Here is an 18,442-nt window from a genome sequence, read left to right as displayed (position 1 = left end):
TGCGACGGAAGTTACACAGAATTTTCACAACATTCAAGATCGCGCTCAGCAGACCGGAAATTTGTTCAGTGCCAAAATCTTGGGGAGAGGGGGCTGTACTGGCGCAGTGGTTAAGGGCGCTGTACTGCAGCGGCAGCTGTGCCATCAGAATCCCTGGGTTCGCGCCCAGGCTCTGTCGTAACCGGCCGCGACCGGGAGGTCCGTGGGGCGACGCACAATTGGCCTAGCGTCGCCCGGGTTAGGGAGGGCTTGGTCGGTAGGGGTGTCCTTGTCTCATCGCGCACCAGCGACTCCTGTGGCGGGCCGGGCGCAGTGTACGCTAACCAAGGTGGCCAGATGTTTCCTCTGACACATTGGTGCGGCTGGCTTCCGGGTTGGATGTGCGCTGTGTTAAGAAGCAGTGCGGCTTGGTTGGGTTGTGTATCGGAGGACGCATGACTTTCAACCTTCGTCTCTCCCGAGCCCGTACGGGAGTTGTAGCGATGAGACAAGATAGTAGCTACTACAACAAGTGGATACCACGAAATTGGGGAGAAAAAGGGGTAAAATTCAAAAAAAAAAATATTTTTTTTTTTGGGGGGGGGAGGGAACATTGACCACTTGACCTTGAATGATAAATGTGGTTATTTAACAGCTTTGGCAAAGGACTAAAGAGCAACCCTGTGTCTATAGTCTTCAGGTCAGAGAAACATTAGCACACCTCTCATAAACAAATGGAGGGTATCGAATGAGCTGCGTTCAGCTCACAAGCAATCATTCAGAGCCTGAGGTAGTTCTTCACTTCTAGAATGCTAAGGTTTGCGAAAAGCTGTAGGGAAAAAATAGCTAGAATATCTGCACCAAGTTCATTTCAAAAATCTATAATTGAATTAGAACATTCCTTTGGCTCTTGAAAGTGAAGATGTGAAGGTTTCTCACTTTTTTTCCCTCTAGGCAGCCAGGCCAGAGATTTATATAATCTGTTCTATAATTTATTGTTGATGAGCTCACTGAGGCACACAGAAGAGCAGAGAAAACGAAACGGTGTCGGTTCGACTCCAGCCAGAGAAACACAGCACACAAATAGTTAAACTAGCCCCTATCAGAAATCAGCTGTACTGTATCCTGGCCGAGAATCACTCTGGACCCCTATTAGACTTTAAACGAGTCAGGCTCGGAGAGGCATTCAAGGCCTAGCTATAGATTTCACTGCTGTTGTCACCAATTGAAAGAGTCATTGCAAAGGGAAAAGTAGCCCATAGATGCTGCAATTGAATGTGCTGGTTCTTGGTCATGTTTTTGTTGGGTTCATATTGCATTCTTAAAATAGAAAGGTTCTCTGAGGGGCCAACGCCACAACCAGACAGATAGTCTTTCTCTTAACGATTCCCTTAAAGATTCCCTTAACGATTCCCTCCATTAAACAGATTCAGACAGGTAGCAGTCAGTCGGATAATAATAAGAGCTATTAAATCGACACATTTTGCATTTATCCTGTCTGAAATTTGAGATAGAAGTCAATAATCACATCAATCCTAAATCACACAGTGCGTGTACTTTTGAACTTCTCTGCTCATTATGAGAAACCAGAAATCCATCGAAGAGCCTAATTAATACGCTACAGGATTATGTAGATTCAAGTCTGTCAGTGTATGAAGTCTGACCGAGTTATGATGCAATATAGAAACAGGTCCCTCTATTATCAACTTACTGACTTACTAAAGCAGAGTATGAACAGAACATTTGTGACGACATAAATCCTATTGCAGGTCGATGTTCCATGTCATGCAGTTTAGAGTTAACTCTTGGGTTTGGGTTATACTTAGGGCCGGGATGATACCAATATTGTGATACTCGTTAGTATTGTGGCAAGGAAACCAAACTTACTGAGGAAAACGGACCTAATGTTGGAAACAAACTCACCCAGACTCGCATGTATATATTTCCCAAGCTATAGCATGCAATGTTTTACATACAGCAGGTTTCTAAAAAGGACAAGAGAGTTCATTTTTACCAACAGAAAAATATTACAATACTGGTATCTGGCGCACAATTGGCCCAGCGTCATCCAGGTTACGGTATGGCCGTGGTAGGCCGTCATTGTAAATAAGAATTTGTTCAACTGACTAGTTAAATAAAGGTTCAATAAACAATTAATATATATATTTTTTTTTAATCGTCCCGGGTCTAGTCATCCTTAGATGGTACATAACGACTTATGAAAGTCTAACAAATGCTTCACGAAAATCTTATCTAGTCCTTGTGCTACTACAATGTAACCAGTTAGCTGCGACAGACGCAGAACGCAGACACAGAACACTGTCAACATGGGCTTACACTGTGTCTAATTATCATGTGAACCCAGTTCTAAGAAGACTCTAGTTCCTCCTACATGTGAAAGATAAATCCTCAGGTTCAGATGGAGATGTGAATGGAGCCTGGCTGGTGTGGGTGGTGTGTAAGCAGTATCTACGAGTCGTGTGTGCACGTTATGTGTCTACAGTGATGGTGTCTATGTGAGAAGGGATTTTTTTCCCCCATTGTGTTGACATGAACAGCAGCAGGATTAAAATGACAGGCCCACAGGACGGGAGATGTCAGGGAGAAGACAGAGAGGGTTCTGGGATTGCTGATAAAGCACATGGTGACCGGCACCGCTTCCACCGAAACCTGTGTGTTGGATGGATTGGTCACACCTCCTCGTCATACACAGCGTCACTGGGTAAACAGCCTCCCATGACGCTGTTCACACACACGGTCACACACGCGCAGTGTCTTCACACACACACACTCCTGGGGTCTGTCTGCTGTGCTCATCCATCACAAGGCATGGCTGGGCCTTGAGGGTATGGATTCTGCATCGCTCAGCAGCTGTGGAGACAACAGCAAGACCTCGCTACACTGGAGACTGTACTATGAAAACCTTCGTCATCACAGGCGAGAGACTACTGGATCAGTATTTAGAAACTGAAGTGTGTTTTTAGTATACGCAATATACATCAACTGTAAGGACAAAAGTGCCTGTGACAGAAGCTCTTTATTGCATTGGTAAAATGAAACAAGATCATAGAGGCTTTTCCACTGCGTTAAATACCTCTGCTCTACAGCAAGTAGCCTAGTAGGCAGGAGGACCGGGGTCAGGCACTCCAGAAACAAGACCTTCACAAGGTGAATGGGGGGAAGGAACTAGGTCAGGGCTTATTGCTTCAGGGGAAACAAAAATAAGTGGTTTTTCATAAAGTCTTTAAAGAAGAAAAAAATCCAATAGTGAAATAGTAGGATTGCACTCAAATCGGTCATTGTCACCCCCTGCATCAGGGCTGGCTTTGGTATCATCTTTAACTGGCCTCCGTGGAATCAGTTCTCTGAGGGGAGCGAGGCACCGCGCTGAGAGTCCAAACTTCCTGGATTTACTCAACCTTATTATGGCAGGAAACTGTGAATCAGGAAGCCACTGTGGCTTATGTGCTTATGTCTGACCCCCTCCCCCCAATACCACACCTCTCTGTCTGAATCACTGGCTGCATGATACTCACCAGAAACATGTCACAGAGAGAATAAAAGCCTGTCAACTGAGTCCAGTAAGTTTAACTATTAAGCTTCTGGGAGAGTTGACCATTCCAATAAAGAGGGATACTAGACTTAGAACTAAAATACACTTTTAGAGTTTGTAACCAGCCAACTGACATGATAATGATATGCATACTTTAGCTAGAAATGCAGTGCCTCTTTCCTCCAATCGTCTGACCAGTCCTCCGCTCCTCCATCCTGCTCTCCCCCCATGGGCCTCTCCTGAGGCCGCTACAGTATGTAACAGGATCTACCACCGCAGCAAAAGGCCCTGTCCTCTCCTCTGTGCCTCTGGATCAGAGACGGCCAACTTTGATGGGGGTGGGGGCCACAGAAAAATCTGAACTCATGAGGGGCACAGTGGCTCGTAGGTTTGTGATCAAACATCCATTCCATTTTTGTGGCCCCCCTCTTGATGATTTTTTGTACGTTTTGGAGTTAATTTCATGCAATTATACTAACTTTGCTATGGGGTGGAGAGGAAAATGAGCTGTTTAACAGCTTATTTCCTACAATTTTACACATTTTACTATTTGTTTATAGGATGTGTGTGTGAGTGACGGTGACTAACAAAAATAAAAAATGGGGCCCCCCAGCCGGTAATTCGACCATGAAAGTAATTTAGCAATATATTATTTTTTTGTGTGCAGACTTGTTAATTGACTGACATAAGCAAAAAACTGCTGACGCACAACCACATTTTGAAGTTGCACCTTGTGTATTCTACTATTCTCACAATAGTAAATTGAGACCGACTCCGTTACTAAAAAATACACACTGAACATAAATAAACGCAACGTGTTGGTCCCATGTTTCATGAGCTGAAATAAAAGATCCCAGACATTTTCCCATAGGCACAAAAAGCTTATTTCTCTAAAATGTTGTGCACAAATGTTTACATCCCTGTAAGTCAGCATTTCTCCATTGCCAAGATATTCCATACACCTGACAGGCGTTGCATATCAAGAAGCTGATTAAACAGCATGATCATTACACAGGTGCACCTTCTGTTGTGAACAAGGCCACTAAAATGTGCCACACAACACAACGCCACAGATGGGGTTGAGGGAGCATACAATTGGCATGTTGACTTCAGGAATGTCTACCAGAGCTGTTGCCAGAGAACTGAATGTTCCTTTCTCTACCATAAGCTGCCTCAAACGTCATTTTAGAGAATTTGGCAGTACGTCCAACCGGCCTCACAACCACATACCATGTGTATGGCATCGTGTGGGAGAGCGGTTTACTGATGTCAACGTTGTGAACAGAGTGCTCCATGGTGGCTGTGGGGCTATGGTATGGGCAGGCATAAGCTACGGACAATGAACACAATTGCATTTTATCGATGGCAATTTTAATGCACAGAGACACCGTGAAGGGATCCTGAGGCCCCTCATGTTTCAGAATAATAATGTAGCAAGGATCTGTACACAATTCATGGAAGCTGAACATTTCCATGTTATTTCATGGCCTGCATAGTCACCAGATATATCACCAATTGAGCATGTTTGGGATGCTCTGGATCGACGTGTATGACAACGTGTTCCAGTTGCCGCCAATATCCAGCAACTTCGCACAGCCATCAAAGAGAAGTAGGTCAACATTCCACAGGCCACAATCAACAGCCTGATTAATTCTATGCGAAGGGGATGTGTCACGCTGCATGAGGCAAATGGTGGTCACACCAGATACTGACTGGTTCTGATCCACGCCCCTACTTTTTTTTATTTTTTAAAGGTATCAGTGACCAACAGATACACATCTGTATTCACAGTCATGTGAAATCCATAGATTAGGGCCTCGTGAATTTATTTAAATTGACCGATTTCCTTATATGATCTTTGAAATGATTACATGTTGCGTCAGTTGCCCATCCCTGGATGTACACAATGCCTCAGTGGACTACACTAGTACTGCACTCAGCCCTCTACACAAACACTCTTCCTGCATGCCAATGAGGCCCTGGGATCCTATATCAACAAAGGAACAGCACTAGATGGTGTGAAAGTATATCCACTGACGAACACCATTACAGTGAAATCAACTAAATCACAACAGTCTGATGCACTGAGGGAGTTGCTCCCAGACAGGTAGAGGAAACTCTTTTAGGACAAATGCAGGATCAAGTCAGACCAAGCTAACCATCTGTTCAGTCCCAACCATGGCAGGATAATAAACCTCAGCTCAAACTAAAAACAATTCACTCTTAAAGCTGAAAACAGTCCATCATGGCTTCCTTCAAGTCTATTTCAGGGGATCAATTTTCAGGGGAAAGAGAGAGAGAGTTGCAGATAGGAGGCTCACGAACCAGTTTGTTTGTAATGAGAATAACGGAGTTTGTCAGTTCCTGCTGACATAACTGAATTGAGGGGTGGGGGGGGTTCTGCTAAAAACCCAGGAGCCGGTTTCGGGCCGAGGTCATCAGTAGTGTGTACACTAGAAATACACAGAGGGCTACAAAACAATCAGCTCAGACACTAATCCGCCAATCAGAGCGGTGTAGTCTGGTGCCGTGGAAACGATTCAGCATCACCTGGTGTTGCGTTTCTCGAAATAGGTCTTCTATTTTTCCTGAGAACAGGCCATCCTCTAATTTTTCACTAAAATGTTCCCTTCATTAAATACAGATGTGTATCACTGGCTGTCTGGTCGATCAGATCATATGGAGTAAGACAGTAAGCCAGAGTCAGTGGAGAGGAATGCAGGAGACGTACGTTTCCTCTCTGGCATGGAGCTACATTGTTGCCCCCCTCTGTTGACTCTATAGCTAACCATGGGCTTCACTCTTGGACCAGGGACAAAGACAGATTGATTGATGTTTTTGAGACCTTGGCTCTGCCAGTCCAGACATGGCTGTCTTGTGCTAGTGACTGGTGGAGCAGGAAAGCTCTCAGACCTGTTTTCAATTACAGCGCTGGTCATTCCTGAGAGACACTGGGTCGTCCTGAGAGACACAGAGAGGCAAGATGGCTGCCAGACTGCTTTCCTACTGACACAGGTCAGACGGAATAAAGTATAAAGAAGTCTAGAGTCATCAGATCAGCGCAGTTTCAAGTCACATGTGAAATCCCAGTACCACTTTAAACTAACCACAACTTTTAAAAGCTTTATATACTGTAGCATTTATATTCATATACCGTAAGCACTACTATGCTTCACACATCATCTAGGCCTAGGTCCCAGTGAGTCACCTGATGGTCCTGTATTTTGCGTCCCACCACCCGGAAGGCGTTGTTGCCCGTGTGGTGGTATATGTGCACTCTGCTGAAGCCCGTGGAGCCGCCGGCTGGAACCCATTTCTTATTGGCATCGTCATACACCATGACAGCGGCCCGCGCCTGACAGATACTCTGTTCACTGCAGAGAGAAGGAGAAGGAGAGAGAGAAAGCGAGACACATTAACAAGCAGCAGTACACAGGGGGACATTGGTTTTTACCTTAAGCAGAGCAGTAAGAATGAACTACCCCTCCAGATGATCAGAGTTAATCAAGCCTGGCCATCCCAGCAACATTCTTGGTCTCCTGAAAGTCAGGAAGTGATACAGTGGCTGTCTGGGCGGGAAATGGTATTGGAGAAGTCGTTTATGTAATGACATTGGACATGATTAAAAGGAGAAGAGTCTAAGGGAGTCAAATATCCATAAAGATATTTCAGAGTGAGTGAGTGTGAATATACATGATAGGCAGTCCACCTGCAGAGGGGAAACCATATAGCCTAGGTCTAGTATTTAACAGTCACCCACCAGACTTCTGTCTGTCCACAGTGAGAACTGACAGGTCCATCTCACCACACAGGGCTCTGTTCAAAACGAATGCACTACACACCAAGTGTAAAAAACATTAAGGACACCTGGTATTTCCATGGCAGACAAAGCTATGATCCCTTATTGATGTCACTTGTTAAATCCACTTCAAAATCAGCATAGATGAAGGCTTAAAGAATGATTTGTAAGCCTTGAAACAATTGAGACATGGATTGTGCATGTGTGCCATTCAGAGGATGAATGGGAAAGACAAAATATTTAAGTGCCTTTGAACAGGGTATGGTAGTAGGTGCCAGGCGCACCGGTTTGTGTCAAACCACAACACTCAACAGTTTCCCATGTTTATCAAGAATAGTCCACCACCCAAAGGACATCCAGCCAATTCCACAACTGTGGGAAGCATTGGAGTCAACATGGGGCGGTGCAACAAAAAAATAGGAAGGTGTACTTACACTCAATGTATAGGCTATAGAAATGGGTGTCATTTGAGACTTGTCCAATGACAGTTGTGTAGGGTGATCCCTGACAACTGTTACCGACTAGCGGGACAAAACAAGTAGGCCAAGGCCCTGCCAGGCAGCAGAGTGAATGATTCACCAACGTGCTTCACCCAGCCTCCCACTCCATAGCAACTACTCCAACGGGAGGAGACAGAGGAGCAGAATGTGAGAAGAGGAAAAGAGAAAGGAAAAAAGTAAGAGAATGAGGAGAGAAAGCCAGGGGGACAAGGTACAGGATAGCAAAGGAGAGCCAGGGGACAGTGAGAGGAGAGAGAGAGAGAGAGAGAGAGAGAGAGAACCTCCCCACACAAACTCTCCCCATGTGAGTGTCAGCAGGGGAGAAGGCAGTGTTGTTCAACAACAAACCATGCAGGGGAAACGCCCGCGTTTTCCACTTTCTTCTTTGAAAGAGGCTTGAAACATCTCTTCTCCACAGCTCTGCTTGATAAATCAGAATCCATTTCATCTGGCGGTTGTTACAAATCGTATTGGTTACATGCGCAGAATAAAACAGGTGTAGACATTTACCATGAAATGCTTACTTACGAGCTCTTTCCCAACAGTAAAAAAGTACAAAAATTAAGAAATGGTAACAAAATAACAAAACTATATACAAGGAGTACCGGTTCCGAGTCAATGTGCAGGGGTACGAGGTAGTTGAGGTAATATGTACATGTAATTAAATAATAAACAGAATAGTAACAGTGTGTGTGAAAGAGTGTGTGTAGCGACAATATGCATGTGTGTGTGTTGGAGTGTCAGTGTAGTTAGCATGTGTGAGTGCGCGGGTAGAGTCCAGTGAGTGCGCGGGTAGAGTCCAGTGAGTGCGCGGGTAGAGTCCAGTGAGTGCGCGGGTAGAGTCCAGTGAGTGCGCGGGTAGAGTCCAGTGAGTGCGCGGGTAGAGTCCAGTGAGTGCGCAGGTAGAGTCCAGTGAGTGCGCATAGAGCCAGTGCAATAATGGAGTCAAAACAAATAGCCATTTGATTAACAGTTCAGCTGTCTTATGGACTGGGGGATGGAGTTGTTTAGGAGCCTTTTGGTCCCAGACTTGGCACTCTGGTACCGTTTTCTGTACGGCAGCAGAGACAACAGTCTTGGGTGGCTGAACACATTGAAAATGTTTAGGACCTTCCACTGACACTGCCAGATATAGAGGTCCTGGATGTAGAGCTGGGCGGTATCCCATATTTTACTATATACCGGTATTGATGCAGGGACAGGTTTGGGTTTTTACTTTACCTTCTATAAGGACATTTGAATGTTTGGATAGTTAAAATGTGACACCCTGTATGTAGTGTCCAATTATATAGTTTACATTGCTACTTGAGTCATCTCTCTATGCTCCCTTTCTCTCCATGTCACTTTCCACATAGACCTAGCACCGCCCATCACTCAAGGAGCGAATGTTGTTCCTCGACCACGAGACACTTGCTTTTTTATGGTCAACGCAGCACATGCAGCAATGTTGATGACAACTATGCTGTTTTCACTTCACTTCTTAATATAAATCCACTAGCATTCTAGAATTACACTATTAGTTTGTGTTTGTTACATCTGCAAATAGATAGTTTGTATTTTCTTAGCAAGTTGGGCCTAAATCTTGATAGCAGCTAATGCTAATCGCTAGGGGGCGGCAGGGTAGCCTAGTGGGTAGAGCGTTGGACTAGTAACTGGAAGGTTGCAAGTTCAAACCCCCGAGCTGACAAGGTACAAATCTGTCGTTCTGCCCCTGAACAGGCAGTTAACCCACTGTTCCACTAGGCCGTCATTGAAAATAAGAATTTGTTCTTAACTGACTTGCCTAGTTAAATAAAGGTAAAATAAATAAAAAAATAGTTAGCTGGCTCGCTAGCTAATACATTTACTGAGTCAGAGCAACTGTAATTAGCTATACAGCCTGATAATAACAGTGATGGTGTAGACCTGAATCAGCATGTTGTTTATGCAACAGTATCTTCTAAATCAAAGACGAATATGAGAAGCATGAATATTTTCGCTACATGAAGTAGCTAAGAGAAAACATTCAAATGTAGCCAAAGACTATAATGTCCCCTAGGAAACACTTTTGGTTCCTATCCGGTCACAATAACTCCTCCCTGGCATTTTAACTCTATGTCCTGTCAAACTACACTGTATTCAAAGTACCCACTATTATATTCTATAGAATAATCATTATATTTCCATGATTCCAAAAGGTCACCCAAGTGTTTTGCTCGAAATTTCAATTTCAATATTTGGTTAAACATAAGGCCTACATTGTTTGCCCATATCATGCTGCCCTGCGTGGCAGTGTCGAAATGACCTCAACTGAGTACAGAATATGTAGAAATGTAAGAAAATGCTGCATTTTGGGGGCTATCCTCTGTAGCGCCTTGCGGTCAGATGCCGAGCAGTGATGCAGCCAGTCAAGATGTTCTCAATGGCGCAGCTGTAGAACTTTGAGGATCTGAGGGCCCATGCCAAATCTTTTCAGCCTTCTGAGGGGGAAGAGGCGTTGTCGTGGTCTTTACACGACTGAGGAAACCAACGGGTGGAACAATGATTATTGATCTCTAGTCAGACCGGAGCTGGCCGAGAGACCGAGAGCAATTCCACAAAAGCCTCAAAGGGAGAAAACAAGATAAGAACAGAACTGCAAGGCTGGCTAAACACTGACAGGCCCTAGGCCAGACTTGATGTGGGAAGTGGAAGCTTTGGAAGGGAGGAACAGGGGAGGGCCTCTTACTCAGCAGTACCGTCCTCATCTCACTCAACCCACGCCTCACTCTCAGCACCCATCAGCATACAGAACTAAAAATAAACTAAGCCCAGCCAAACAGACAGAGTCATGAAGGTCACCAGCCTCACTCCACAAAGGAAAACAACCAATAAGCAACCTCATGCTCACAGACAAGCCTCACTCCATCTTTGATATGATGACCCATGAGAACAGGGTAGGCACCGTTCAGCCATAATAACCGCTATGCTTACTGGCTGTACATTAGAAGGTAATTGGAACATCAAATTGCTTTGTCAATAACACAGTACGAGTCTATTTTTAAGTTACTCTTAAAAAAACACTGAAATATTTCAAAATCAAAACAGTATTGTGGCGTAGCCGGAAGGTGATCTATCCTCTTTCATCAGAGGAAATCATTCCATTTTTGCATTCTATTAGCTACTGTGACTATCTTTAGAACTGAATTGCTTTAGCCGGGCAGAGACAGTTCTATATCTGCCTGCCTGCTATAGTCTGTTTGTAGTGACAGTTCTATATCTGCCTGCCTGCTATAGTCTGTCTAGTGACAGTTCTATGTCTGCCTGCCTGCTATAGTCTGTCTAGTGACAGTTCTATATCTGCCTGCCTGCTGTAGCCTGTCTGTAGTGACAGTTCTATATCTGCCTGCCTGCTGTAGCCTGTCTGTAGTGACAGTTCTATATCTGCCTGCTTGCTATAGCCTGTCTGTAGTGACAGTTCTATATCTGCCTGCCTGCTATAGCCTGTCTGTAGTGACAGTTCTATATCTGCCTGCCTGCTGTAGCCTGTCTGTAGTGACAGTTCTATATCTGCCTGCCTGCTGTAGCCTGTCTGTAGTGACAGTTCTATATCTGCCTGCCTGCTATAGCCTGTCTATAGTGACAGTTCTATATCTGCCTGCCTGCTATAGCCTGTCTGTAGTGACAGTTCTATATCTGCCTGCCTGCTATAGCCTGTCTGTAGTGACAGTTCTATATCTGCCTGCCTGCTATAGCCTGTCTGTAGTGACAGTTCTCTATCTGCCTGCCTGCTGTAGCCTGTCTGTAGTGACAGTTCTATATCTGCCTGCCTGCTATAGCCTGTCTGTAGTGACAGTTCTATATCTGCCTGCCTGCTGTAGCCTGTCTGTAGTGACAGTTCTATATCTGCCTGCCTGCTATAGCCTGTCTGTAGTGACAGTTCTATATCTGCCTGCCTGCTATAGCCTGTCTGTAGTGACAGTTCTATATCTGCCTGCCTGCTGTAGCCTGTCTGTAGTGACAGTTCTATATCTGCCTGCCTGCTATAGCCTGTCTGTAGTGACAGTTCTATATCTGCCTGCCTGCTATAGCCTGTCTGTAGTGACAGTTCTCTATCTGCCTGCCTGCTGTAGCCTGTCTGTAGTGACAGTTCTATATCTGCCTGCCTGCTATAGCCTGTCTGTAGTGACAGTTCTATATCTGCCTGCCTGCTGTAGCCTGTCTGTAGTGACAGTTCTATATCTGCCTGCCTGCTATAGCCTGTCTGTAGTGACAGTTCTATATCTGCCTGCCTGCTATAGCCTGTCTGTAGTGACAGTTCTATATCTGCCTGCCTGCTATAGCCTGTCTGTAGTGACAGTTCTATATCTGCCTGCCTGCTATAGTCTGTCTGTAGTGACAGCTCTATATCTGCCTGCCTGCTATAGTCTGTCTGTAGTGACAGCTCTATATCTGCCTGCCTGCTATAGCCTGTCTGTAGTGACAGTTCTCTCTCTGCCTGCCTGCTATAGCCTGTCTATAGTGACAGTTCTATTTCTGCCTGCTATAGCCTGTCTGTAGTTACAGTTCTATATCTGCCTGCCTGCTTTAGCCTGTCTGTAGTGACAGTTCTATATCTGCCTGCCTGCTATAGCCTGTCTGTAGTGACAGTTCTATATCTGCCTGCCTGCTATAGCCTGTCTGTAGTGACAGTTCTATATCTGCCTGCCTGCTGTAGCCTGTCTGTAGTGACAGTTCTATATCTGCCTGCCTGCTATAGCCTGTCTGTAGTGACAGTTCTATATCTGCCTGCCTGCTGTAGCCTGTCTGTAGTGACAGTTCTATATCTGCCTGCCTGCTATAGCCTGTCTGTAGTTACAGTTCTATATCTGTCTGCCTGCTGTAGCCTGTCTGTAGTGACAGTTATAGAACTGTCACTACAGGCAGATATAGAACTGCCTACCTGCTGTAGCCTGTCTGTAGTGACAGTTCTATATCTGCCTGCCTGCTATAGTCTGTAGTGAAAGAGTGCTAATAACCTGCCAAGAGAGACTTGAACCCACAAATCCCAGTAGACACAGTAAGTTTCCTAGTCCTAACACACACACCTCCACTAGACACAGTCCTGTTCCCAGTGTAAACACACACGCGACAGCAATAAACCCCACAGTCGTCGGTAGAAAGGAAACACTGCATAACACAGAATGGAAGTATTGCGCAACAGTCAATCCTACTGCTTAGATAAAGAGATGACGCGGAATAGGAAAGGATGTGGTCAAAAACAGTTATATGTGGACCCTGAACTAGGGCATAATATCCCATGCTAATATATGGAGAAGAACAATGGAAATGGAGTGAGCTGTAAATGTATTCACAGACTACTGCTCTACTCCGTATTCAAATGCATTCTACAACGAAGCTCCTAGTTTCACATTCCCACTGGTTTCCTTGTATCAGACGAGTCATGAAGGAGACGAGTCATGAAGTACAGTATGGTGCTCTAGTCTAAACCACCAGAGAGAATCTGAAACATAACGCAGGCCTTTGGTAGCTGATCCGCCACCACTTTCCAACCACAGGCAACTGGAACTCAGAGGAATCCAACCCCAGACTAAGTGTCCAGGGCAGGGGAACATGTGTTAGTGGAGCCACACACCCCTCTCAGTGGGATTGAGGTAGCAACGTGGCATTGGTGGTGGCAGGGCTGCCCTTCCCCATAAACATCAGCGAGGGCGTTCATTACCCCTTCACTTTATTAAAATCTGCACAGTCATCTAAGCAATGGTATTGGCTGACCACCAAACACATAACGGTTGAGTAATGTGTGTGTGTGTACCATAGCTTACTGTTGTCATAACACAGATACTGACCCAGAAAGGCTCTTCGCATCACTGAAGCTAAGGGAAATCAGAAGAATTGACAAAGCGAAACAATGAAGGTACTGTAAGTAGCTAGCTTCCCAGTGAAGGTTGTTGTGGAGCCCTGACTAATAGATGTGTAGTGAGGAGTGTAGGAAAACAAAGCTAAGGACACTGGCTTCTCTCTCGTTGCAGATTGTAGTATTTCAAGTCTGGCCTTAATGCTTTGTTAAGTAGACCCAGACAGACACACACCCTCTCATTATAGTCCTGATTCCATTCAGAGTCTCCTTATCTCCCCATTAGGCCCTCTCAGTACACCTACACAGCTGGCTCTACATGGGCTCTGTTCAGCCTCTCTGAAGGACAGGGTAGAGTACTCCTCTGAGTATCACCACCCCCTTAGAGACATATCAGAAGGGGTCATATAGCGTGAACTCTATAGTAAACACAAACACAGTACACACAATGCTGTAGCGTTTGAGCTAGGTGGAATTGGAACATGAATAGGGGAGCGTTTTCCTTCTTTCCCTTCATTAATGTTAATGTCTCTATACCAAAATATAACATCAAAGGGCCTGGATGTGAGAGATGAGGGAGCGCAAGCTAGCGGTGGTGACGTCAGAAAAGCACTCCAGGGACTAGCTAGACCTGCCTGCTTACGCAATACAGCGCCTGCCTTCTATATGCCTACCAAAGAATACATGGCAACATATTACCGCTCTGTTTCTTACTGCTAAGAACAGGAATGCAAATTCTTTTGGAAGGAACACTCCATTATTTAGGTGTGGAAACGGGTCCAAATCATTATTTTCATCAACACAGTCGAATGAACAGACCCCATGTGGAGGTTTGTTTGACTGTCCAAGTCTCACAAATAAACTGCAGAGAACAGTTTTTCTGGATTTCCTTCAGACTCCTCAGTCAATCAGTCAGTCAGTCTTCCCTGGGGAAGACCGACGGCACTTCCTCTGCCCCCTGTAGGCGCTACACCACAGGGAGGCCTCTGTCGATGGTTGTGTGGTTTCTGATTGTCCACATTGCCACAGAGAGAGCAGAGCAACCCTGAGCCTTAAATGGTGCGCTCGCATGCAGTGGTTAGGGCTAAACAAACAGGAATGTTGGCCTAGGAATCAGTCCGCAGTTTTAATGCCATGTTTGCTTTAACAAGCGGCTGAACTATGCTCTATACTCCAAACTAAATCCGAGGACGAACCCTGTAAATCTAAACAAAACAAAAGTATGACAAAAGAAACACAAAGGACAATGTTTTTTCCCCACAACTCATGTTCTGAGCCTCTGTGTAGATCTAGATAGAACTTGTTTTTTTTGGACTTAGCTCTGAATTTCCATGGCCAGCATTGTCTGCTTTGTGTGGCTGGATGAGAGGGTCAGGGGCCAGGGAAGAGGGCAGGGTTGAGGGATGGGTTGCTGTTCATGGAGCAGTGAAGGGAGACAGGCGCCCACAACTGCAGCATCCAACGGACACTCAACACTGGGGCAGAATTACTGCCCAATGCAGACAGAGCTAAAGGGGGAAGAGGCATCCAGGTATGGACACAGGAAGGCTGTACAACTCAATTAGCCACTAACTGCTAACTAGAACCAGTCAGTTTAAGCAGTCAAAATGCCACGCTAAGGGAAATGTGCAGGGAATGAGAAGGATATAGTAGTACTAAAACCACGTCTAATTGTTTGTTTGAAAATGGAAAACAAAAAAACATGAGTAGCCACGGTTACCAGACAAATCGTGAATAGAATGTCAGCCACTGTGACAGAAACCACCTCCACTGAAGGTGTCTGCTAAATTACTGATATGTAAATGTAACGAGGGCTCATTTACCTGGAGAGTCTAATGAAAAATATAAAATATGGATCTCTCCACAATCAACCAAAGCAATATCGATCTCTCCACAGTCAACCAAAGCAATATTGATTTGTCAGTTCAGCATTCTGCCTGACGTGATTACACGTAACCACGTGTCAGTGAGGGGAAACAAAATAATTCTTCCAGTCCATCTGGAAGGCATTAGGGGAGGGGATGGATGGGAGGTCCACAGGCAGTGGTATATAAAGTGTGTTGAGGGACTGGTGTGGGTCAAGGTTATGGTTCAAGACTTCAACTGGACCCAGAGTCCTGTAGAGCCAGAGTGAAGACTCCTAAGGGACACACCCCACTGGGGCTAGCCTAGAACACTTTGATCCACCATTGGCTGAAAAACACACACACACAGACAGCTGGATAGTGCAGCAGCACACTTCCCTACATGGGCCTCCCGTGCATCAGAGTGAACATACCAGTACTAGCCTCCACTGCCTGAAACCCAGAACCTGGCCCCTACTCAGGTGGCTACTGGCTTGTAGTGTCCCTCACACAATGAATGAAGAGGAGCAGAATCTCAGGGCTAACCTAGCCTGACACCATAGAACTGCTGGCTAGAGATGGGATGCAACGGTACCCTTAACTCAACATGTGACCAGAGAGTGGACTGTTCTGTTCCTAGAATGCTTCCTTCAGAGCACAACACGTGCTTTAATTTGCTCAGCAAACAGCTCACAGAGGTAGTTTAAACACTCCTACGTTTTAACACTTTCTCCACAGCTCCAGAGGGCTACAGACCTATAGCAGACAGAAATAATACTGTGGATTCCTCTCAGCTATGGTAGAAGAGCAGAAGGGGAGGCGTGAGAAATGTCACTGCTGTAAACTCACTGATGGTGGTGCCAGAAGCCTGCTGTTGTTCAGACTGTTAGAGGCCCAGTGTAGATAGAGGTGTTGGACTGTGACCACCAGACCCCTGCTGAGAAATGAATGGAGGTCCAGTATCAAGGCTAACGCTAGCAGGCTAAATCAGGCTAACGCTAGTATGCTAATCACTGAAAGACCTCAACCTCCCACTCCTCTTCCGCTTGTATTCAATTTTTAAAAAAGACACCCGACTGATTACAGAGGTAAGATCTTAATTTGATCACCCTGTTGCACGAGAACGTGTAGTGTATTAGAGACTTGATTTTTCCTTACGAAAAATGTATCTATCAACCCCTACAAAAATGTCCATTAATTATAATCCACATTCCCTGTTGCTGCAGGATCATTTTCCTACTGTAGCAAACCGGCTCAAATTAAGATCCTACATCTGTATGTCATCAATAAGGAATTCATATGACTCATAGATGGTTTGGTGATAGTCTGGACCATCTGTATAGCTTTGGCGAACATGTCTGGCATGACAACAATAGTCAGAGGCAGATCGTTATAAGAGTTGGCTAGATAACAAAGCGCTCTGTAACCAGGATCGTTTCCAGCAGAAGCATTGGAACACTTTGTGGTCTTGTTATCCTTGAATGCACTTTAAATCCCAGTGTAAGAATGAAATACCATGAACACACTACATTTTTCTGAACAGACTAAATCATGTAGTAGAGATGGAAAGAGAAAGCCTTGATTGTCAGGAGTAGTGCTACATGAACACTGAACAGTACAGTCAGTCATTTCCAAGTTCAAGCTGTTCTCTTAAACGGCTGACAGTTGTACTGATGTCCCTAAAAAGACAAGGTGTGTGTGTGTGTGTCGCTCTCAACCCCCTCCACAGCATGTCACAGTGCAGAAGGAACATTCTCAGTGGAAAGAGTGCCGAAAATGGATTCCTTTTCATTCCCATGAAATCTCCCTCAGACCTTTCACACCATGTGAAACTAGTAATACGCAAGACTGGTTGAAGGGGGGCGTGTTGTGGAAATGTGCAGTGAGCCCCCTCCCTCACTAGACACAATCCTTCATTGGCGCTTCACAAATTTTCTCCAAACTACAGCCATCGCCTTAGCAACACTGTGTAGGTGGGTGGGTTTTGATCTGGATCCCTGACTGCTTCCGCATAGCTGGGAAAGAGCGAGACACCCAGACTAAACCATTCATCGCTCTCACTGTTTCACACAGTCACACACATGCTCGGAGAGCATCAGATACGAGGGATTGACCTATTGCCTTGGTGTGTGTGTGTGTGTTATGTCACTATGCTTGCATGTCCACGGGTGGGGAGGGAGTGAGAATGTAAGATCACAACTGTTGTACTCTGTCATTACATCCTGCAGTCTGATTATCCTCCTTTCTCACACACACACACACTCACCAGCAGCTGTTTTCCTGGTCCTGCCATACGTACCGCCAACAACTCAACACCCTACCTCTTACCTCCACTCTGACGCCAGCCATACAGAGGGAGCCCCCTCCTCACCACCAACCAAACAAACATAGTATAGCACAGAGGGAGCAGACCAACAGCTTAAAAATACACACCACTCACTGCCATGAGTCATGCATAACAGAAGCAGATTTGGTGGGATAGACAGCGAGAGCAGGGATAGGGAGAGAGAGAGCGAGAGAGACAATGTTCATTCATGCTGCTTGATAGGCAGGACAATGTGAGGCATCACTGTAAAAACATTCAGGCGGGCCAGCTGCTGAGGTGACATCTCTGAGCTGGCTGAGGCTAAACTATATGGGCTGTATTTACGAGGCAGGGGAGGCCTGCTCTCAGCCACTGGCACACAGACTGGAACACTCCAAAATGGGACAGTTGGGAGGCGACTGACTGACCATTAATACCTTCATAATTTTATCTAACCTTTATTTAACCAGGAAGGGCTCATTGAGATTAAAATCTCTTTTTCAAGAGCGCCCTGGCCAAGATAGGCAGCACCAAGTCATTACAAAAAAATCACACAGACAACATGAAAAACTACAAGTAGTCTAGTAAAAACCATTGTATTCACAAGAGTATAACATTTAAAAAACAGCAAATTAAAAACATTGACA

General features: G+C 45.2%; 1 protein-coding gene across 21 annotated transcripts in view; it reads right to left on the bottom strand.

Moving 5' to 3' along the window:
* Positions 1-18,442, bottom strand: part of LOC110529212 (protein enabled homolog) — a 150,802-nt gene that overhangs the window by 78,826 nt on the left and 53,534 nt on the right. For all 21 annotated transcript variants that reach the window (XM_090243011.1, XM_090243014.1, XM_090243017.1 and 18 more), the window contains exon 2: positions 6,741-6,906. In XM_090243011.1, the coding sequence (XP_090099137.1) occupies positions 6,741-6,906 (166 nt within the window). The remainder of the gene's footprint in view (positions 1-6,740; positions 6,907-18,442) is intronic.

The sequence above is a fragment of the Oncorhynchus mykiss genome, chromosome 8 (genome assembly GCF_057628025.1).
Source record: "Oncorhynchus mykiss isolate SJ-2025 chromosome 8, ASM5762802v1, whole genome shotgun sequence".
NCBI classification, from domain to species: domain Eukaryota; kingdom Metazoa; phylum Chordata; class Actinopteri; order Salmoniformes; family Salmonidae; genus Oncorhynchus; species Oncorhynchus mykiss.
The sequence above is the reverse complement of the archived record's forward strand: the minus strand, read 5'-3'. Positions and strand labels throughout refer to the sequence as shown.